At 52.1% G+C, this 23394-nt stretch overlaps 1 protein-coding gene across 2 annotated transcripts in view; it reads right to left on the reverse strand.

Annotated features, from left to right (window-relative positions):
• The window catches only part of ATXN10 (ataxin 10), an 84110-nt gene that overhangs the window by 29499 nt on the left and 31217 nt on the right, over positions 1 to 23394 (reverse strand). For both annotated transcript variants that reach the window (XM_043969399.1, XM_043969400.1), the window contains exons 4-9: positions 13490 to 13586; positions 12531 to 12692; positions 9504 to 9584; positions 8197 to 8362; positions 3583 to 3691; positions 2695 to 2864 (exon numbers count right to left, since the gene is read on the reverse strand). In XM_043969399.1, the coding sequence (XP_043825334.1) occupies positions 2695 to 2864; positions 3583 to 3691; positions 8197 to 8362; positions 9504 to 9584; positions 12531 to 12692; positions 13490 to 13586 (785 nt within the window). The remainder of the gene's footprint in view (positions 1 to 2694; positions 2865 to 3582; positions 3692 to 8196; positions 8363 to 9503; positions 9585 to 12530; positions 12693 to 13489; positions 13587 to 23394) is intronic.

Here is a 23394-nt window from a genome sequence, read left to right on the forward strand (position 1 = left end):
CCCAGCTCTGCCACTGACTGGTGATGGGACCTCCCAAAGGTGAAGCCTCTCCACCAGCTCCCTGGCACTTCTGGTTGAGCAGAAGCCATATCTCTCCCCTGAGTTGGGGCAGAAGACCCAGGTTCGAGACTGAGCTCTGCTGCACACTGACCAATCTACAAACTGCAGCTGACAAGGCTTCTATTCCAGGCTTGACGGGGCTGTGGGATGGAAAGCTCCCACTAGCTACAAAGGAAGGGCCGCAGAGGACGGCAGGCGTTCCTGCACAATTCTGGGCAAATCCTCTGTCCGGTGTGTCTCCTCGTCTGGAAAATGGGGATAGAGGAGCAGGGCTCTGACCAATATGAGCGTCCATCAGATGCTCTGCTCCAAACCGGACAGAGGGAACAGGAGAGGGGACCCTTACCTCCCCAGCGGGAGCCGCCTGGAGATGAGCTGGCCGGGCCCTCCCCAGCAGGAGGGCAGAGAGAAGACTCGCCCAGACCTAAACCTTCCCCCATGTGACCCAGTCATGGGAAGGCTCCTCTGAACAGGAATTTTAATTTCATTTACTGTAACAGGAACTGTAAGCTAAGGAAAAACACAGTGACAGCTTGATTGATGAATTTTGACATATTTCTTGAACTGGGATTACATTACAAAGAAATGGAATTGGCAGCAAGCCAGACCTTGCCTGCACATGCAGTCTCTCAATCAATAAGCCGAGGTTGACAGAGGAAAAGCCTGCGGTCCAACAGGGACGGTAGGCCAGTGCGGATGCTCCCCCATCAGCCAGGACCAGGCCAGACCGTCCCCGAGGAGGCGCTTGGCCAGAGGCAGTCTCATCTGACCTGATGCTAGCTCCCTGGGAGGCTCTGAAAGGCCTCCAGAGATGGAGCGCTCACTACCTCCTCTAACTCTAACCCTCTCCCCGCTCTGGGGGGACCAGCCTTCCTTTGACAAGGATGGCTGCCAAGCACGCTGTGCTGCCAGCACAGCGGGTGGTCCAGAGACACCCGATCCAAGAAGAGCCCACCCTCGGGGAGCCAGCCTCAGCCCCGATGCCAAGGGCCGGGTGGGGATGGGCGCAGGAGGCTCTGTGGCCTCCAGACGCTCTGCCCGTGCACCCAAAATCCCCATCCCCACTCAGACACCCTGCCCTGACCCACGCACACACACACGCACATGTATGCACACATGCATATGCACGCACACACACATCTCCCGGAGCCCTTTCTCATCTGTCCCTTTCCTCCTCTTCCCTGCCCTCCATCTTTCTCTGGGGATGCTCCAGGCTAGTCCCTCAAGGGGCAGGGACAGCACCCGTCATCACAGCTGTGCCCCCAAGGCCTCTGGGCACCCACCACAGCTTCCCAATAAAATGGAGAGACAGGCCATGGGTGGGACAACCCCAGAGGCCCTCACCCAGTCTAGATGTTTTCTCGTGTGGGCCAGGGCCCAGTCCAACCCCACGTTCAGCCCCGACTGCTGGTCTGACTGCGGCCCAGCGTTCCAACCCTGAGGGGAGCACTGACATCCCCCACTCTACAGAGGATGAAACTGAGGCCCACAGGAGGTAGAAGCCTTGCCCAAGGCCAAGCCACCGCTGAGTGCCAACGGTGAGCGGATGAATCAATACATTTTTCAACTGAGCAAACAACGACTGTCAGTTAAATGAAACCTCCCTCAGCCTCAGGGTCGGCTAGCTCCGTGACCTCCTCAGTGTCAGCCTGCCCTCCAATGATACAGATCGCGGCCCCTCCGGTCTTGGCTGCTGAGTAGCATCTATCTGTGTCCTTTCATAAACCAGAGGAGCCTTTGACTGGGGGCCAACGGGCCTTAGAGACCAGCTGTGCCAAGCCCCTCATGCCTCTCAATAAGGGTGGGGGGGCAGAACCTAAACTAGACATCACAATGCTGCTGGAAAACTGACACAGGTGTGTGCCTGCCCGTGCACATGTGTGTATATGTGTGCCTGCCCATGCACAAGTGTGTGCCTGCCTGTGCACACATGTGTATGTGTGTGCCTGCTTTGCACACATATGTGTGCCTATCTGAGCACATGTGTGCCTGTCCGTCCACGTGTGTGTGTGTGTGTGTGTATGAGCTTCTCATGCTGTCCCCTCCCATGGCACACAATTAACCTCCTGCCGTGGCAGCCAGCACAAGGGTTTGGGAGTCCCTGCCATCTGGCCACACTGCATCGCAGCACTACCTGCTCCCCCTGCGTCTGTGGCTGCCCACATTCTCCCCTTCATTCTGGATAAACCACCCCGTGGTAAGGAAAGCCCAATGGGCAGCCCGGGTGTATTCTCTCTGGCCCAGCAAAGTGGGGAGAGAACCCTCCCAGGTGACTCAGCCGCAGAGCAAGCGCACTAGCCGAGGGAGCCATCCCACTGAGAGGTCCCCGCACCGACACTGTCCTGGCAGCAGGCGTGCTCCCTGGCGGCCTGTGGAGAGGACTCCCTTCAGTAAACTGACAGAGTCCACTATCAGAGCCAATGGGAAACACCACCATCAAAGAGCCCTAGATGCAGGGCCGGAAGGGAGCTCGGGGCTATCTCTGCCATCCATTGCAAGGCCCAGAGAGAGGAAGGGACCAGTCTGACATCACAACTGGTCCTCTGGCTCTCAGTCTGGGGCGCTGCCCCTAGACAAACACACGACCACCCCTCACAGTCTCCGGGACACACACGCAGACCCAGGCAAGCCTACCTTGTCTTGGTTTTTTGTATTCTTGTAGCACAGGTTCCCAATCAAGCGCACGAGGTGTGACTTGAAGCCCATCGCAGGGTTGGAGACATCCCCATCACCTCGCATACAAGCAGTAGCTGTGAAGACATTTGGGGTCTGCTTCCCGGCCAGGTGAGTCAACTGTAAGATCTCTGTTAAGAAGGCGACAAAGTTCCTGTGAGAGAAGAGGCCACCGTGGGATCCCAGCAGAGGGGGTGACCGACAGCAGGCGCCCAATCAGTGTTGGCTGAACTGAACTGCTGGGGCCACTTTCAACACCAAAGCCAGACCGTCCAAAGTACAGGGGGAAGGGGGGAGCCAAGCCCTCCCATGAAGAGGAACCCAGCGACTTTCATCAACAGGAGGGTGCACCTGGGAATTCCATGGTCAGGTGACGGCGCGGTGAGCCTAAGAGGGTCATGGCAGGGGTGTTCACCCATGAGCACCAAGAGGGGAACTCCCGAGTGGGCAGAGTCTAAAGACCTGCCCCTTGGACTTGTCTCTAACAAGACATGCCCCGGGAGAGGGAAAAGAGCCTGGCCCTCACCAAGAATCTAGCCAGGTTCCAAGGCAACGTAAGAGGACCACTGTGAGTTCTGAATAAACCTCAAGTATTTATGGGAAAACACATGGAGGAATCTCAGAGACATCATACAGAGAAATGACTGACTGTGTGAACACACAGTAAGTGGCAGATGTTTCTGACAACTGCTTGCTTTTCCTACTCAAAATGAGACATCTGGGAGGTAGAATTAATGAGCCACAAATGCACCCTGGATTAAAACAAAATGGTAGGTAGGAGATTAGCGGCACATTTGCATGGACAGTGACCGTGTAACCAGTGACTTCCACAGACCAACATCCACTCACCAACTACAGTCTCGAGGAGCCCCGGGAAAGCTTGTAAGGGGCCTAGCAGCTCACAGTTGGCGGTCATTTCACAAAGGACATGGAGAAGCCTGATTGTAGCCAGGGCTTCCTGCAAAGAAAAGCACATGGGTCTTTTCATCTCAACGCCACAAGAGTTTCCTGTGCTTGCTACCTGCTGGCTCACTGTGCGCACGGGGAGCTGGTGTGGGCTGTGCGATAGACCCAGAGACATCTATTTTTCTGCCACCACAAACGTGTCCTCTTTGCTACACTGAAAGCTGAGTCAGGACAAGTTATTACTCCAGCTACGGCAGGATAAATGCTGGTGATTATGGCTGGAGGAAAAAACTCTTCCGCAAAGGCTGTCTTTGGCAAGCTTTCCAACGTGCAAGGCCCCTCACAAAGACCCAAAGGTCCCTGGGAAGACGCTAATTGCCATCCCCAAGGGCGATCTCCGTCAGCAGCCGAGGCTGAATGTGCTCTGGCTGTGAGAGGGACCACCACTCTTGGGTCTGAAGACAATCTTACTCGACAATGTACGTTTATCTGGCTACTCAACAATCTATCGCTCCACAGATGGGCTCCTGAGCAAAGAAGCCTCGTGCCTGGCCAGGGTCCTAGGGAGTGTGAGGCAACAGCCACCCAGAAGCCAGGCCCTGACTCTGGGCCCAAGGCTGGTGAGGTCACACCCCACGAGCTGGTCATGGTCACCTCAGCAGCAAAGTGGGGAGACAGAGAATGTCCTCCCCCATCCTTTGTCATCTTGAAATCATGAAATCCATACCAAAGAGAGGGTGTGTGTGTGTGTGTGTGTGTGTGTGTGTGTGTGCGCGCGTGTGTGTGCGTGCACACGGGCACATGCGCATAACAACTATATACCTGACTCCAAAACTGGTTTTGTTGTTTTGGGTTCTTGTGCCTCACTGGGTGGGTCCCAATTTGGGATGAAATGTGTTTGGTGGAACAAGGCAGCCTGAGCAATGCCAGTGAAAGCCAGGCCTGACACCCCCATCACTACGCCCCATCAGCCCAGCTCCCAGTCCATGGGGCACAAGGAGAGGCTCTGCCAAGCTGGCAGTGCTCGGCACAGGAGGGAAAAGCACCCTCAAGACCCTCAGCTACAACACTCACTCAGGGCAGACAAGAGTTAGGCCTCGAGGGCAGGGAGGTGGTGCAGTAGATATGGCACCGGCCCTGGATTCAGGAGGACCTGAGTTCAAATCCAGCCTCATCAGACACTTGACATTTACTAGCTGTGTGACCCTGGGCAGGTCACTTAACCTTCATTGCCGCCCCACCCCCCCACCACACACAAAGAATTATGCCTCTCTCTAGGCCTTCCATCCTCTCTTATGGAAAGCCCCCATTCATAGGCAAAGACATGGAAGGACCCTCCCCAGGGCACCAGTGAGCTGTGGGGGCCAGAGCTGAGGAGCCGCTTGCTGGGATGAAGGCCAAGACTCAGGCTCTGCCTGCCCCCCAATACCTCAGTTTCCAGGCTTCCCTCTGGGAAGGTTCAATATGAGAGAGAAGCCCAGGGCAGGAGGGAGCCAGTGCGGGGCACAAGTGTACAGTGGGCCCCAGCCCTTTCAGACAGAGAAAGCAGAACTGGGGAAAAAAGGAGCGAGAAACCTGATAAATGAACAAAGACCACGATGTTCAGCAGCTCCCCGCAGCGGAGGCCTCGCTTCACCAGCTCTGTGACACCTGGCCTGATGCCTCATCTTATGGATGAGGAAAAAGAGAGCCAGGGAAGGGAAGGGACTCATCCAAGGTCACACAGCCTTTAAGGGGCAAACAGGACCTCCTGGGGAGCGGGAAGAGGGGAGAGAGGCTCTTCCTGTCCAGGATGGTGACAGCACGGGCAAAATCCTCACTTCTCTAAACGTGACCCATGGAGTGAAGGGGCTGAATAATACCCAGCAGGGACGGTAACTGGGCAGGGCCTTCAGCCAGCCTGCACACTTCCCTCCTTCTCTTCCCTCTCTCCCTCTACCCCTTGGGGGGAATTCTCTAAAGGCCAAGGACAGGGTAGTGCAGAGCTCCTCCTGCTGGACACCACAGCTATCTGCGGTCCCTCTCCAGACAAGACACCAGCCAGCCCCTGACGACTCTTGCTGCCTCCCCTCTCTCCCCACTGCTACCGCTGCCATAATCACCTTCTTACAAAGATGCCACACCTCTGGAGTCATTCAAATTAATTCCCTTGCCATTCTAGGCCATCCACAGTCTGGAAGCTCCCCACCCTCCCAGCAACCTCTTCCAGGGCAGGAAAGACCTGCCCCTCAGGCCTCACTCAGCCTTTGCCCCACACCTCTGTGAATACCTTCCTCATGTCATATTGTCAGCTGTCGCCACTAGTGGGAACAGCTTATCCCTCTGTCAGAGGGTCTACTCTTTTAGGAACTAAAACTAGCACCTAATAAATGTTCTTTCAGTGGTATGATGGATGGACAGATGGATGGATGGACGGACGGATGGTCAGATGGTCAGATGGAAGCAGGTAGCTAATAAACAAAGCACACTGGATCTCTTTCCATGTAAAGGGAAATGTGAACTCAGTGGTCACTAAAAGATTGTAGGCTCACAGACAACACAGATTGAAGCTGGAAAGGGCCCTGTCAGGTGCCTGTTTGCCTAAAGGCGACTCGGCCCCAGGCCACATCAACCATGAGGAGCAGAGCAGAGATTGGAACTCTGTCCTCTTTGTCTCCAAATCCAGGGTTCTGACCCCTGTCCCATGCAGTCTCCACATAAAGTCCTCATCATACCCGTAATTCAAACCAAGAAAGATGACAGGCTCCCTTCAAAAGAAACAACTTTCATAAAAAGGTTTTCCTTGGTTCTAACTTCTCTGCTCCTTTTAAAAATGTTTTGACAGGTGTCTTTTTTCCAATTTTAACATCTCCATCATTTTCTCCATGGTACCTCCCTTCCCCTCCAAAAGAGCTGACCCATATTACAAGGAGGGTTTTTGGTTTTTTTGTTTTTGTTTTTTTGGTGAGGCAATGGGGGTTAAGTGACTTGCCCAGGGTCACACAGCTAGTAAGTGTTATGTGTCTGAGGCCGGATCTGAACTCAGGTCCTCCTGACTCCAGGGCGGGTGCTCTCTCCACAGTGCCACCTAGCTGCCACACAAGGAAGGACCAGGTGCTCAACTCCTAGAGAAGGAAGGGACAACGACTCGGTCTGCTGAAGTCAGCACAGTTTGTATCGTGTGGAAAACTTCAATTGAGTGGACTGCAAAGGAGGAAGCTGGATGGGGAATGGAGGCAAAGGGAGAATGTGGAACAACGGGAGGGAAACAGGAACGCTCAGACTCTAAAACCAGTGAGTGCGGTGGGGACAGGCGCAAGGAGGAGGTGCGTCAGCGGGCAGGAGACTAGAGGAATCAGGAGTGTTAGTTTATCCCGCGAGCATTATGCCAGGCAAGTGGCACAGAGTGGCAAAAGGAAGAACAATTACTGCCCTGACGGAGTTTGGCTTCTACTAGGAGGAAGGGAGAGGACACAGACACAGACACAGACACAGACACACAGACACAGACACAGACACAGACACAGACACAGACACAGACACACACACACACACACACACACACACACACACACACCAGCAACATCCCAGGGAGTCAGCCAAGACTTCCCTGAGGAGGCAGCAAGGCTTTGGGGTGGCAGAAAGGAGGCAGAAGCCAATTCTAGGGACACTTTCTACTGGGTTGTTTTCAAGGACAGGCAACACGGGCATGTGTGTGGGCAAGGAGAGAAGGGCCAGAGATGGAGAGGACTGCTGATGAAGCAGGATTCTGGGTGGCTAAGAGGGCGGGGGAGGGGCAGGGGTCAGGAGGTGGGAATCAGAACTTTACAGCCTGAATACTTTGGGGACTCGCCCAGTCCAACACCAGGTTTTAGGGAGCAGGACCCTGAGGCCCAGAGAGTAGAAATCACCACAGTGAATGAGGGAAGTGGCGCACTTGTGGGACATCCCTCTGTACAGAAGAGCTGGAGGGAGCCTCTTGGCGGAGATCCCATACCCAGATATAAGGAAGAGCCAGAGGCGGGGAGCAGGGACAGAGCTGCTTCTGAAACAGGCCTCGAGGGAGGAAGAGGAGGAGCCACGGGGAGCACGGAGGTTCAGAGGAAGGACAAGAACCTCAGTATACCAATTTCCAATGGGGGAGGGGAGATATCCTCCCCCCCCCCCCCCCCCCCGCCGCCACGATCTTGGGGGAGTTTTCAGGTCGCTGCCAAGAAATACTTTCTGACAAATGTGACCATGCTCCAGTGGAACAAACTGCCTCCTGAGGCAGTGAGCTTCCCATCACTAGAGGTATTCAAACAGAAACTGGAGGAAGCCCTTGTAGGGACTTGGGCCAAGGGCAGTCGTGCTCATGGCATCAGCATCTCAAGTCCTTTTCAAGCTGGAGACTGTAGAGCTCTAAGATCAGCAGTAGGTAATGGGGGGGATGCAGGAGGGTTAAGGACAATGGCAAAGGGTGGCACTGGTTGGCACTGGCAGACAGCATCCCAGGCACCAGGATCAAAGTTGGCACCTTCAAGTTTGCCTAGGCAAGTCCCTCCCTTATTCCTTCCCAGGGACTTTCTGTATGCTGACCTCATCATTATCGTGCCCAGCTGAGGCTAGCTTCAGCACAGACTTGCATTTTTCTTGGAAGTTGCTTGCGACCAACTCAGCATGACTTAGAAATGCGGTTAGGTCCTCTCTGGTCAGTGGCTCATCCCCTAGGAGTTTGGCTATCATGAGGTCGAGCAGTGTCACCCTGAAAAACAAAAGGCAAGGAAGGAGGGCTGTCGAAAGGGTCACAAGAGCTCTGAGTAATTGGGGGGTGAAGACACCAGAGAAGTCCCAAGGGTTGAGAGGATAATCTCATTTTACACCTTCTTGTCTGAACCAGGGAAGCCACAGTTGGCAAAAACCACATCGCTCAGATGAGAGCTTTAGGTCGGAAGACCAAGCAAGACACTTCCCGATGGATAAATGGTCAAAGGATGTGAAGAGGCAGTTTTCAAAAGAAAATACCCAATTTATCCATAACTATATTCAAATGCTCCAAATCATTAATAATGAGAGAAATACAAATTGAAGCAACTTTGAGATTTTACCTCAGCACATTACATCAGCAAAGATGCGGGGAAGGCAGAGGTGCAGGGGATCAAATGCTAGACCTGGAGTCAGGAAGACCTGAGTTCAAATCCCACTTCAACCACTTAATACCCTGTATTACCCTGAGCAAGCCATTCTGCCTCTGTTTTCCTTGGTCTCCTCAAATGTAAAAATGGGGATAAGAACAGTACTTCCCTGACAAGATTGTTGTGAGAATCAAATGTGATAATATTTGTAAAGTGCTGGGGCAGCTAGGTGGCGCAGTGGATAGAGCCCTGGCCCTGGATTCAGCCCAGACTTTGGGGTACTTGGCATACCCTTCTCCAGGTACACATTGCTCCCCCTCCTCGGGACTATGTTCCCTCCAATAGCACCTTGCATACAGTAGGGGCTTCAGTGGAGTTTCTGTATTGACTTTCTTAGCAACACTAAGGAGGGAATCTCTCCATTTTTAGAAGCACACACAGAGCTACATTCTCTGATCACAACCCACCTCCCTCCTCTTCAGTCTCCCCAGAGTAAACTCTCTAAGAAACAAGAGAATTAAAATCACTGCATTCTGGGCTGGAATCAGTTTCTGAACAGTGGTGCCCACCTGGACCCCTCCCCCCAGCCCCGGCCAGCTGTGGAGAGGATGTCATGTTAACCAGCCAATCTAAAACCATTACTGCCTGAGAAACACGCACTCAGAGACTCTGAGCCAGCACAGAAAGCACACCATTTTTCAATCATGCGAGCAGGACACTCTCTATGAATGCCAACTCCCAAAGCCACCCTGGGGGGGGGGGGGGCCTCACCTTTCTGGATGGCTCAGCTTGGTGTACATGGATTTCACCAGTTCTGGGCTTTTCAGCAAGTAGTCTAAAATGATCAGGAACCTGGGGAAGGGAGAGAAATTTTATCACTAGGAATGGCAAAGCATGCAAAACACCCAAATGCAGGTGGGCTCATTTCTGGGCATCACACTTTCACATTGTAGTTAAAATCAGACGCTCTGCCCCACCGCAAATGGGCCTGGGCCTCACCTCGGTGCCCTTCCCACCACCACCACCATGCCTGACCCTGCAGATGGTCCTTCCAGCCCATCTCTGAGCCTGTCCTTTCCCAGAACAAGACCCCACCCCGTGCTCCACCCTCCCAACCCTCCGGCCAGAGTCCCAGTCTGGGAGTGCCTACTGTGTGCAGAGCTCAGAGCTGGCCCTGGCTTTCATGCCGTGGAGGCTACACACCCCCAGGCTCCCAGAGTGTAAGGCTGCCACTCCCTGGAGGAATCTTGGTGGGATCCCTGAAGGAGCTGGGTTCAAAAGGATTGAAGGATTTCCGTGGAAAGAAAAAATAGGCATCCCCACCCAGGGAATCTGGCGAGATGAAGCATGGCCAGGTGATGATGCCAGGACAGGTCACTTCATTGGACCCCAGGGGATGTGAAGGGCAGAAATATGAGAGAAGCCCGATGTGGCAGGGAGAGAAGGGCTTTGAATGCCAGGCAGAGCATCCAGACCTTGACTGGGTAGACCACAGGGCCACTGGAAGCTTCTGGACACCGTGCCTGCAGATTCCAGAGAGGAGACAGGCAGAGAGCGGCTGCTGGGATGAGCCAGGTGGGTCAGGATGAGGTCTGATCCCAGGCTGGGAGCAGCAGGAAGAGACAAGGGGGGGGGGGGGGCAGGCAACAATGACTATCCACAACTTGGAACCTGTGGGTCGGGAAGGACTGAAGACAAGGAGGGAGGTCTTGGTGGCTCGAGGTTTATCTCACACACACACACACTCTCTCTCTCTCTCTCTCTCTCTCTCTCTGCATCTGCATTTCCCAGGAAAGCCTTCCCAAGCCCCCTCATTGATCCTGAAGAGTACAACTAGTATGTAAATGGCTGTTTGCATATGGACTCCCTCATGAAGACTGAGAGAGCTCCTTGTATCCACATGCATCCTATTGTGAGCTTGGCACACAGTAGGTGCTTACTAAGTGTTCACTGACTGGCCAACTAATGTCCTGAAAATTGGTTCCTGGTATAGGGCCAGCCTGAGAGCCAGGAAGACCTGGATCTGAGTTCTGCCTCTGACCCATACCGCTGTGTGACGCTGGCCAAGTCACACCACTTTCCCAGTTCCCAGGCAACTCTCTAAGTGGATGGAGATCAGTCTGGGGGTCTCCACCCTCCTTCTCTCTGAAGGGTCTGGAAAGGACCTCATGGCACCAATGCCCACAAGCATCAAGGTCCCTGCCTGCAAGAAGCTCCTGTCCTAACAGGGAGACAACCCCCGTGAGTCCCAGGTAGACGGGCCATTGGGAGATGACCTGGGAGGGGAGGGGAGGCGTTGGCAGAGGAAGGGCCTCCCACAGAAGGGGCATTGGAGCTGAGTCTCGGGGCTTGGGAGGCCAAAAGGGGAGGACGGGGTGCACTCAGGTGTGGGGGAACAGCCAGAGACAGCCAGGAGTGGGGCCATGGCACAGCCAGGAGGCTGGTGTCACAGGATCCAAGAGCACGCGCTGGGCAGTGAGGCGTGAGAAGCCCGGGAAGGGAGGAGGGCGCGGGTTAGGGAGGAAGGGCCTTGAAGGCCAAGCGGGACATTTTGTATTTTTCACCCCCCAGCAGCTATCGCAGTGGTCGAGGCGTGAGGCAATGAGGGTCTGCACCAAGGGGAGGGGGTGAGGGTGGGGGTGTCAGCAGGAAAAAGGACGCAGACAAAGGTCGCGAAGGTAGAAAAGATGAGATCTGGCAGCAGACTGGCCGTGTGGAGTGAGACGAGGGGTCCAGGATGCTGCCCGAGTTATGAGTGGCTGCCTGGGAGCCCTCAAGAGGACCAGGGAGGCTGGGAAGAGGGGGAGCCTGGAGGGGATGCAGGGGCACCCAAGGGGCTCGGTTGAGCTTCACAGAGATGCCCAAGGGGCAGTTAGTGATGAGAGACTAGAGGTCGGGAGAGAGAGCTCTGTGACAAAACTGCAGAGGGACCGTGCGTGAGCTTCAACAAGGGACTGGAGGTTAACAGCAGCAAATTAGAACCACTCATGGCCACTCATGCAAATTAGAACCACTCATGGTCACCACGAGGGGGTCTCTTTGTCCCGGAAAAGAGAACCAAGAACAATGAGGGTGGGGTGCAAAGGGACAGGCTGAGAGAAGCTCAAAGGCAGAACAACTTCCAACGATGCAGGCGGCCCAAAGAGCAACGAACAACAACAGTCAAGAGACTGGGGGGAAGAGGGGAGAGGCCAGCAGAGGGGAGCCCTGTGGCCACCTTGCGGGGCTCCTCTGTCATCCTCTGGGCAGAGAAGAGGAGCATGAGGCCAGGATGTGTCCAAGGCAGGACAAGCTGAGGGTATAAAGGGCCTGTGATCTCAGCCCTCAGGGAGGGGCAGCTACGACAAAGCCATGTTATGTCTGTGCCCTGCTTGGCCAAGCCCTCTCATGGAGCCTATGACGTGAGGAGGTGGGCCTGGGGTCTCCTGCCAGCTTCAGGCCTCCAGAGAGGCCAGAGTGAGCAAGAGCCCACAAAGCCTACTGGCAGGGAGCCTGGAGGGGCTTGGTCTGTGCTGCCCATTGGAGGGGCAGAATCCAGAGGAGAGAGGGATGTTAAGAAACATTTCCCAGAGACCAGAGGTTTCCACAAGCAGAATGTCCTGCCTTGGGAAGTAGTGAGCTGCCCATTCCCAGAGATAATCAAGCAGCCTTGTCCCTTGTTAGAAATAGAAAAGAATGGCCCCTTGCTGGGTGGTGAGTTAAGCCCCTGGCACCCTTCTCCTTGAGGCTTCCACCAACAGGGAAGGGGTGCATCGGAACCCCATGAGCCAATGGGCCCCGGCACGAGATGATACCTACGCCCACTCAGACTCGGGCTGCTTCCGGTAGGCTTCAATAACCCTCAGAGCCACGCCAAGGTTCTGGGTCTGCAGGTCCCTCAGCCGCTCGGTGCTCAGACATGTGAACAAGATCATGGAAGCGTAAGCGACAACCTTCTCGTCCGGATGACAGAGGCAGTACCTGGGAGGACACAGAGGACGCCGTGAGTGTGGGCCACGGCCACAGCCACCCGAGGTGGGCAGCGCCAACCAGCCTAACAGGGGCCTCAGAAGCAGTGAAGGAGATCTGAGCAGACCTTCCATTCATCCTGGCAGACACCAGAGGAGAGAACATGTAAGGGCCAGGCCCCTGGGGCTGAGAGCTGCAAGGGACCCTCGGGGACCACCCAAGGAGCAGCGCTGGGATTGGGACCCAGGGCCCGTCTCACAAGGACATCCCCCACATGGCCACGGGGACCCGACATCCCCAGGGGATGGGTGCAGGTCCCACCGTGCCTGCCCCTCCCTCATGGCCGGCTCCCGACCACCCCATGGGGTCCAGGTTGGGGGGCCAGGACAGGCACCCCAGCCCGCACGGACCCCTGCCACCTCTCCCTTGGTGGGCCTGGGGTAGGGAATGAGCATTTCTATCCCAGACCCTGCATGCACATGTGCACACACAGATGCACACCAGTCAGCACATGTGGGAGTGGCAAATAACTGGGACAAAAGAATGGGGGAGAGCAGGACAAGAGGGCCCGGGGGTCCCTGCCCCCACTGTGCTGGGTCCTGCAGGGCATAGCCTAGTCGCCCATAACACCTGTCTTTGCTGGAGGAGATGACAAGAGCCAAAGGTCACATTTTCAGCCCCAGCCAGGCTGTCACTAAGGCAAGGAGCTGGTTGGCCTGTTCAGTGGCGTCATTTGAGGAGAGTGGCCTGTCACAAGGGGGGCTGCCTCTGGACCCGGACGCCAAGCTTTCCCCAGACAAGACACTCACAAGAAGAGATCTGGGAAGGCGTCCCTCCACACGGCCTGCTGTGAGGCCTCATTCCCTGCCGAGATGTTTCCCAGGAACTGCAGGCTGCAGCGGAAGGCTGGCGAGAGACAGGCACGCGGTCAGAGGGTGCAAAGGGAAGGTGGCTGGGTTCTGTCTGTCTGAGTGCCCCTGGGGCGACCACGAGGGTTTGTCAGGCTCATCCACGGGGCTGGAAATAGTTCTGTTCCCCCCCCCCTTCCTTCTCCCCTTCCCCATCCTCTTCTCCATCCTCTTCCCCCTCCCCCTCAAGGCTTCTTTCCATAACGGAACTTCTGATGCGTTTTGGACACTGGGCAGCTCACGCCTTCCTTCAGTAAAGCTTCCTTCCTGAAGTGCGCTAGTTCACAGCACTCTGTCTGCCACCTTTCAAAGGCCACTTAAGGCTGGCTTGGGATTGTCTCATTCTGCCCACTCGAGGCCCAAGTTGAGCCCAGCCAGTGCTGCACCTGTTCCCAGCAGCCCAGACATCCAGTCCGTCTCCACACCCCATGCCCAAGGAGAACAAGGCAATTTCTCCCACCCCGAAGATGTCCCAGGCAGCTCTCCTGCCCCCAGGGTAGAAATGCCCAGGCCCCTCAGGGCCCCCCCACAGGAATGCTCTCCTAGGGGCCCCACTCCTTGCCAACCACCGTCCCCACCGCCTATCCTGGTCCCTCTGTAACGATTGGAATAACGCCACCTGCTGGATACTAACTGTAGAAGAGTTCTGCCCATGAAGCGAAGGTCTTTGAGGGCAAGACCAGGAGTCTTTGGTATCAGGAAGTGACGCGGACTAGTGGGAGGAGGAAGGAGGAGACGGGCGCTCGGTCTCGCTCTCTTTCCTGAGGACGCTGGCGGAGAAGGGAACTAGAAATGTGCTCTCCCTTTAATAGATAGGAATCTAGGCCTTTCTCTCTCTTTACCAAATTCTTATTCTCCTTAATAAATGCTTAAAAGTCTAACTCTTGCTAAAGCTTATAATTTATTGGCGACCACTCATTAGATATTTTAGACAGACTAGCTAGAATTTTAGCCCTTAACAGATGGCTGACCACGAAGAGGAAAGCTAAACCTCAGTCTTCTTCTGATCTGCTGGTTGGGTAAGAAATTTCCCCTCCCTCTCCCTCTAACTGCTAAGTACTGGCGTACTGGCTGTGTTTTCCTTTAAATTTTTTCGAATGGACCTTTTAAACTCCCTAATTACCCTATTTTTGATTTTAGTCTGTTTAACCAGACAAATGGGAGATAAGATCATGTTAATGCTTTGTTTTTGTGGATTTTCTATTTTTCTTTTTCTTTTTGTTAAAAGAGCCAGCAACTTACTCACACAAGGAAATATCACTCCCTCTCCCAACCATGCTTTTTCAGAGAAACCAGAAGAGATTCCCGCAGCTTTTCCCAGTTCTAACACTAATTGTTGCTTTAATGTTGCATGCCTGGAGGCAATGACCCACCCTCTAGAAGCTTTTAATCCCCTAGCACCTGGAGGCAAAGTGGGGGAAGAGGAATCCAGGCCTGAGTTCAAAATCAAGTCGGATTCAAATTGCGCTGGTCCCTCCCCTCCTCTCCAGACCCCACCCTCTACTCCTCCCATGGCCAAGCCCATTGCTTCCCCTGCCTGGGAAGTCCAGAGATCTGATGCGCATGCTCAACTTTTTCTACCTGCATTTGCAGCTTCAGGCTCAGCCCTTCCCCAGCCTGGCTGTGCTTCTGAGACAACCTTAGAAAGCCCTTTAAATTCCAGATATGCTCGTTTTGTTCATAATTTTGCTAACCTGCTTTTGTCTTTAATTAGTAATCTTATAAAGCATTTGTATGGTGAAAAGCCCGACAGACAATATAGAGGGGTTAAAGAAGAAAAACTTAAGCTGAATAAGAATGACAATCATCAACATAGTTCAAGACTCTGCTTCTTTTGCCATGGAAGGGTATATATTTTACAGAAATGTAGAAGTAAGCAGCAAGGTATTGATATGAGTATTGGGGATTTTAGATACCGGAATCAAAAGTGTTCTGAATTCATTCAGAGTATTAATGTCAGTTCAGAGGTTACATAGGATTTCTATGCTATTACATATACATTTTGGAATTAATGGTATAGGTTTATTTTCATAGAGATTTTAATCCTTTTGAGATTGTGTCTTATACTTAGTTTCTAAAACAAGGAGAATATTTGTAAAAGCTTTTTATAGTCATGTGATCAAGTTTATATTTCATAATACTCATTAATATTAAGTTCATGCTCATTTAGATTTCCTTAGTTTGAATTTCACTGTCTTTTATTGTTCCATGTGTATTTTCTTCTATACATTTATCTAATTTTAAAAAATTGCAAGATGGTTTTGATTTCATAATACAATGTTAATTCTAGGAGTATTGTGCTCCCATGTTCTGAGTTGTTTGTTTTTGTTATTTTTTCTCAACTGATTATTTGATCAAACTCTTTAAAGCATTTCCCTGGCAAATTGGTTGCCATGGCAAGTGTAAAGAAGTATTATTTTTAATAAGCATATTCCAAAAAAAAAAAGAGGGGAACATTTGTAAAAGTTTTCTTTTTAAAAAAAAAAAGTTTTCTTTGAGATTCTGTTGTGCTTTAACTTGTATTTAAATATGTTCTGATTTTTCACAAAAGTAATTGTATACTAAGTAAAAAAAATGGGTATTATTTGAAATTGTTGCGTAATTATATATTGTGTTCTGAGTCAAGATGTATTCACATTTTTTGCAATCATTTATTATCCTCAATTTAAAATCCATATGAGACTTGGATTATGGGAACTTATCATTTAAGACATTAATTGCCTTTATTCTGAGTTATCAGATGCCAGTTGGCCAAGATGCCATCCAATCACAAGAGGAATACATGCAAGAGCAGACACTGAACTGTCACATGAGGGGAGACATGCATGAAGTCAAGGTATGGCCGAGGGAACGGCTTTTGACAAATGTTGAGGTTGGATTCTCTTGGTTTAATATTTTATTTTATTTTTCCCCACAATATTGTACAGATGGCTGGAAGTATTCATCCCACCCATCTCACTTCTACACCTGGCTTCTATGCTCCCTCCTATATGCCTGATGCCATGGACATCTCAATCCCATGCATCTGATTAAGTCTGACTCAGTTTCCTCCAATATGTTCAGTGGCATGGACATATATTCCATCCACCTATTTTAAGCCTGGCATACTGCATGGACAGTACATATTGCTCAAGTGTGGGAATGCTCATATCCCATCATTTCTCTGTTCTTTTATGGTAACCCCCATAATTATCTCAGGTGTCATGATAAATAACAGTGTTGAATTTGGCCTTGACACCTGTTACCAATTATATTAGATTTTCTAATTTCTCATAATGGCATGAGGATAATTAGGCAGATGATGCAAAAAGTGATGAAACAAAGATAAAAATTATTTTGAAAAATTAATATCACAGCAATTGTCTTCTCAATTACCCTCCATAAGGGGGGGACTATAGTAATATTATATAATATATAATAGTAATATTATAATTTTAAAGAATGTTTCAATTTTTGTTTTATTATATGTTTCATGTGTAACAACTAAGATTCTGAATTCCCTTAGACATGTTTTTGAGAACTTTCATTGTTTGATTTGATTATTGACAAAGCTATTTTAAAGTTGTGTTAAGCTCAATTTTGTAGGAAATTTCCTGGCTGATTACCAGTATCCACACATCAACCCCTGAAAAGACTTCCATTCCACGACTACACCTAGAGGACATCTGAGAAAAGACTTTCAGAGACTTTAAATGAACAGTTTTGTTTTGTTTTTTTCTCTTTTCTTTTTCGGTTATAATATACACCATCTGTAATATGTATTCTCTGCAGAGGCCCTCCCTTTGCAAGACCAATGTCAAAGCGTCGGTTCATGAGGACAAAAAAAAAAAAAATCGCCCCTCTGGACAAAACTTTCCTCTCTTCCTTTTCTATATTGTTGTTCACATATTATTAGTTAGCAATAGTTATTATATTCTTTTTACTGTTCCGTCAAGGAAACATTTTGTTTCTTGAGGAACAACAGGGGGGACTGTAACGATTGGAATAACGCCACCTGCTGGAGACTTACTGTAGAAGAGTTTCACCCATGAAGCGAAGGTCTTTGAGGGCAAGACCAGGAGTCTTTGGTATCAGGAAGTGACGCGGACTAGTGGGAGGAGGAAGGAGGAGACGGAGGCGCTCTTCCTTTTGGACTCTGGCGGAGAGCGGAGCTAGAAATGTGCTCTCCCTTTAATAGATAGGAATCTAGGCCTTTCTTTCTCTTTACCAAATTCTTATTCTCCTTAATAAATGCTTAAAAGCCTAACTCTTGCTAAAGCTTATAATTTATTGGTGACCACTCATTAAATAGTTTAGACAGTTTAGCTAGAATTTTAGCCCTTAACACCTCCTCGGCCTTGAAGGCAGACCTCCCAGTGTGTTCTGACCATGGGCCTGCCACCTCCCCCCATACACGCCAAGCCGGCATCCTCGACCTTGGCTGCCCACATGCTTGTGAGGGAGGCTTGACCCACCCCATGATGATGTTAACATAAGTGCTCCTGCCAAAAAAAAAAAAAAAAGATTTTTAAAAGCAGCTACGTGGTGCAGTGGATAGAGCACTGGACCTGGATTCAGGAGGACCTGAGTTCAAATCCGACCTCAGCCACTTAACACTTACTAGCTGTGTGACCCTGGGCAAGTCACTTAACCCCAATTGCCTCACCAAAAAAAAAAAAAAAAAAAAACATTTTTATAAGTGCTCCTGGACGGGCATAGATGGGGGCGGAGGGATACTGATATTTGTCATCGCTCCCCCTTCCCGGCACCCCACACAGCAGCAGGAAGAACACACAGTATGTTCTGATGGGGGAAGTTTTTAACCCAATGACCACAGGCCGGCTGGCTGGGAAAGCGTCAAGCTTGGAAGCATACAATCATCAGACTGATCAAGTAGCCCGGGGGTCCTGGGAGATGATCCCCTCCAGGTCCCTCATCCTAGAAGGACGTTGTTGTTTGTCCTTCCTTCTGAAGAGGACCAGGACATGGGGGGGGGGGGATGTCACAACTGACACTGAATTGGATCTCAGTGAGGCAAGGCTGTGTAAAGTCACCAGCTTCACTCTCTCCTCCAGAGCCATCTGGGTCCAAAGGCAGATGTTTAAGGCAATTGGGGTTAAGTGACTGACCCAGGGTCACACAGCTAGTAAGTATCTGAAGAGAAATTTGAACTCAGGTCCTCCTGACATCAGGGCCAGCACTCTATGCACTGCGCCACCAGAGAGGGAATGACTGAGCCGAGATGACCCCTCCCGGTCGAAGAGACGCAGTTTGATGCTCCCTTGGGTTCCTGAGGGGCTCCTCTGAGGGAATGGCTCTGCGATGAGCAATGAGCCCACAGGCACAGCAGATGGCTGGAATCCAGATGAGTTAGCGGTTCTGGCCATCTACCATGGGCACGGAGAATGCCAAACAGAGCGGAGGACCCCTCCAATGGGGTGCCAAGGGGCCCTGCCCAGAACTACGACATGTGTAGCCAAGGCCTCTCTGACTGGGGTCGGCACTTCCTGAGAGAAGCAGCTCAGGCATCTGTCAGCCGGTCAACTAGCATTTCTTGTTTACTGTATGCAAGGCCCAGCGCTAAATGGAGAGGATACTGATCGGCGCACGCTCGAACACTGTGGCAGGGGTACCCGGCCACACTCCTCAGCACCCACTGCCAACAGCAACACAGTCAGACCCCGGGCTTTTGCTGCGTGTGTGCTCCGTACCAGAGGCAGTGATCGACAACACTTAGGAAGCGCCAACTCACCAGCATGTGAAGCGCTGCGGATACAAAGAAAGGCAAAGGCGAGCTTCTGCCCTCCTCAAGGAGCATGCACTCTAATGGGGAAATGACAAGCAAACTGACACATGCAAACAAGCTGGACGCAGGGACGATGGGACGAGCAGAGAGGAGGCACTGGAAGGAAGAAGGCTTGTCGGAGGCTTCGAGTAAAGATGGATGTGCAGAGGAGGAAGGTGCCGAGGTGGGAGGGGCTGCATCTGACCTTGGAGGTGATAGGGAGCACTGGAGATTATTGAGGGGGGGAGTGACCTGTTGGTGCTTCAGACAGGCAGGGAGACTGGAGGCAGGCAGACCCCCTGGCAGTTACTGCAACTGGCCACATGGACAGGGTGAGGCTCTGCACCAGGCTCAGGGCTTTGCCGCAGGAGAGGAGGGGACATATTTGAGAGATGCTGCAGAGGTAAAATGGCATCACATTGGATCATGGGGTGAAGACAAGCCACCAGGATGACACCCAAGGTGTGAGCCTGAGGGATGGGGGGGGCTCAACGGGAACATGAAAGGGCGGAGGGCTTAGGGGAGAGGATAATGAACTCCATGGCGGGCATGTTGAGTTTAAAACGTCTGGGGCCCATCCAGTTCAAGGTGTCAGAGATGGTGGAGAGGCTAGGGCAGGAAAGGAAGGTTTGAGAATGCTCAGCACCAAGATGGTCACTCAATGCACGGGAGTGAAGGAGGTCACCAGTGATGCGGCCTGGAGGGAGAGGAGCAGAGGACCCAGGACAGAGCCCGGGGGCACCTCTGGTTGGACGGAGTGACGTGGGGGAGGGCAGGTAGAAGGAAAACCAGGAGAGAGGAGGGGAGGGGCATCCCAAAGGCCCAGAGAGGAGTAGTTTGGGCAGCAGGTGAGCCCAAAAGCCAGACTCCAGAGAGCCGAGAAGAAAGGGGGAGGAGGAACGTGTTGTCAAGGAGTTTCACGCTGCAGCTAAAGAGAAGACAGAGGGTCCGACGTGAGCATTTTTTAGGGGACGGAGTCATCGGCATGTTTCTGGGCAGGAGGAAGGGCCCAAAAGACTAAAGACAAGACACAGGGCGGGGACGCATCAAGGCAGAACCTGGCACTGCCCCAGTCCCCCAGAGCTCACCAGAGAGGCTGGCATAAAGCAAAGAAGACACAAACGCCTCAGTTTCTTCTGTCCAATGAGGGGCTGGGGCTGGAGCTCCCCCCCCCAACCCCCAGCTCTAGTCCAACTGACCCTATAATGGCTTCAGGACTTTGCAGTGGGCTTAGCCAACCCCCCTCCCCTTGAGGGGCACACGAAGCATCTGGGCTGGCCAGGCTGAGCTGGCGGGGCCAGCAGGCTCGCTCTGAGCTCCAGGGCTGAGAAGATGAACTCACCTAAGATGAGGCATATGACCCTAGTTTCCCTCCTCCTCCTTCCTTCCAACCACCCCCCCAGAATAATTCCCAGTGAGTAAACTTCTGGTCCCCATCATCTTGGGGAAATGTGAGCACGAATTTAACGGGTGGGTTTCCATTACACTGACGAAGCATCTTTCTAGCTATGGGGAAAGGACAGTGGCTCCTAACCTGGATGGCAAACAGAAAATATGGAGGAGGCCGGCCCACCCACCACGGGCGGCTGCCCACTGCCCTGCCCGACTGCAGGCCTGCTGGAGACGGAGCTGCTGCCACCAGCACGGAGCGCCCGCGCTTTCTCGATCTATGGTGGCAGTCCGAATGGTCCTTGTTTCATTTCAACCTAATATCAGGGAATGTCAACAACTTGGGCTTTTTCTTTGAATAATTTTTCCCATTCTGTCTCTGGACCCTCCCCTTGGCCCTTTGAACATTTTCAAATGGAAAGAATATACTTAAATACATAACTGCCTATTTATGGACACCCGCATAGTACAGTTTGCTCAAAGACTTCTGAACAAATGGAGGACGTGTTTAATTGGAAGCACCAAAAATAACCTGATTCAGCACAAGGCCCTTGAGATCCAAAAGAAAATATGGCTCAGAAACAATGAATCCCAACTCTGTGCAGCAGGCCAAAGGAAGATTTGTGTGGTGTGGATACTGGGCCTGCCGGCGCTTGGGCCATCTAAAGAAACGACACGGACATTCTCACTGGGCACAGCATAGACTCGCAGCAGCTGAAAGCGGGGGTTGTCTGAAAAATCATCCATTTTACAGATGGGGAAACTGAGGCCTCGCCTGGTGAGCTGACCTGGCCATGGTCACTGAGCAGGTCACTGACAATGCCAAGAGGAGCAGCCCCTCCAGGGAGTGCTCGCTCATTCTCTAGGTATGCCTTTCTTTCCCTCCCCCTCTCTCCCTCCCTTTCCCCCCCTCCCCCCTCTCCTCCCTCTCTTCTCCCCTCTCCCTCCCTCTCTCTCCCTCCCAACTCCATAGCACAGTCCTCAAGCGGGCAGCATGAGAGGCAGAAAGCTTCTCTGCCTTCCTGGACCACAGTCACTCTCGCACTCACCATACTGCTGAGCTCAGATGACGCTGACCACTCCGCCCCCTCCTCTCCTCTGACCCTGCCACCCCCTGGTACAGTCCGTCCCCGCCCCTCCCGCCCCCTCTCGCCCCCTCCAGCCTCTATTCAGACACCAAAGTGCTTTCCCACAAACCCCGGGGGCTCCCTGTAGCCTCCATGAACAACAGGCTCAGCCTGATTGGACGGCCTTCCTGCCTTTTCAGGCCTCTCACTCCTTCCTGCCCTGCCCTACCATCAATCCGGGGACTCTGCCCCCCATCATTCCTCCTACAAAGCACACCTGCACCAACAAAGGACGAACAACCCGAGCCCCTCTTTCTCAGCTCCAGATGTGGTCTCTGGAACAGTCTCCCTCCTCGCCTGCACTTCCTGTCTCCCCGGGCATCCTTCGAGTCCCGGCTAAAATCCCACTTTCCGAAAGATGTCTTTCTGGATCCTCCTTCCAGCTGCGATTATCTCCAATTGACCCTGTCGCTATCTTGTTCATACACTGTTGTCTGCATGTGATCTCCCTGCCTCCCGTTAGACTGAGAGGTCCTGGAAAGGGGAGACTTTTCGCCTTTCTAGATGTTACCAGTATTGCCTAGAACACAGTGGCTGCTTAGCAAGTACTTGTAGTCTTCATTTGACTTCCCTCTTGCTCACAGCTGGTATCAATAAGTATAAAAGACAGCTTGGAAGGTCAGCAGGAGGGGGCTGCTGTGCCAGGGCAGGAGTGGAGCCCACCCCACAGTCACCCTGACACAGATCCAGTCCCAGGCAGGCTGAACCAGGGAAAGAGACCCCCAGAGCCTCTGAATCAGCTGCAGCGCCAGTGTCCTCTGCAACTAAGCTCACCGTCTGGTGAGAGGGCTGAGCCCTGGGCAGGGGGAGACTACAGGGGTCTCTGCTGGTGCTGAGGCAGAACTTGGGTTTTTCAGCCCTGCCAGGAACCAGGAAGTAGGCTTGAGTAGCAGTGGCCCAGGTGGAGGAGGGGCGCAGGCTCATCAGAGCTGACAACCACAACACACACAAAGTTTTGCTGTCTGGTTAATTAGGAAGTTGGCCTGGGGTTATCTAGGACCAGGGAACAGACCAGGTGAGTGAAGAACCTGCCCCTCCTTAAATCATACCACCTGGGACCCCCTGAAGCTGGGGACAGTGCAGCCTGGAAACAGTGCCCCACTTTAAGGAGCTAAAAGTCAAATAAAAGACAGGCAAGATGAGAAGAGAGAGAAAGGTGAGGATCATAGGAAGTTTCTTTAGTGACAGGGAAGATCGAGGTGCACCCTCAGAAGAGGATAACAATGTCAGGGCTCTGACTTTCAAAGCTTCCAAGAAAAACATGAATTGGTCTCAGGCCATAAAGGTGCTCAAAAAGATATCAATAAGTATGCTGAACAGATAAAGCAATGAACAGATGAATGAACAGACATAAATGGACAAAGGAATGGTTGTCCAAATGGAACAAAAAGTTATAGGACACTTTTAAATCATGGTTTTCACTTTGTTTTGACCTGTTTTCTTCAAACAATAATCACCTATTAAAAAAAAAAAAAGGCAAAGGAACTGAGATTACAACCAAGAATGTACTACCCAACAAAATTAAG

This window comes from Dromiciops gliroides, chromosome 5, assembly GCF_019393635.1.
Source record: "Dromiciops gliroides isolate mDroGli1 chromosome 5, mDroGli1.pri, whole genome shotgun sequence".
NCBI lineage: Eukaryota > Metazoa > Chordata > Mammalia > Microbiotheria > Microbiotheriidae > Dromiciops > Dromiciops gliroides.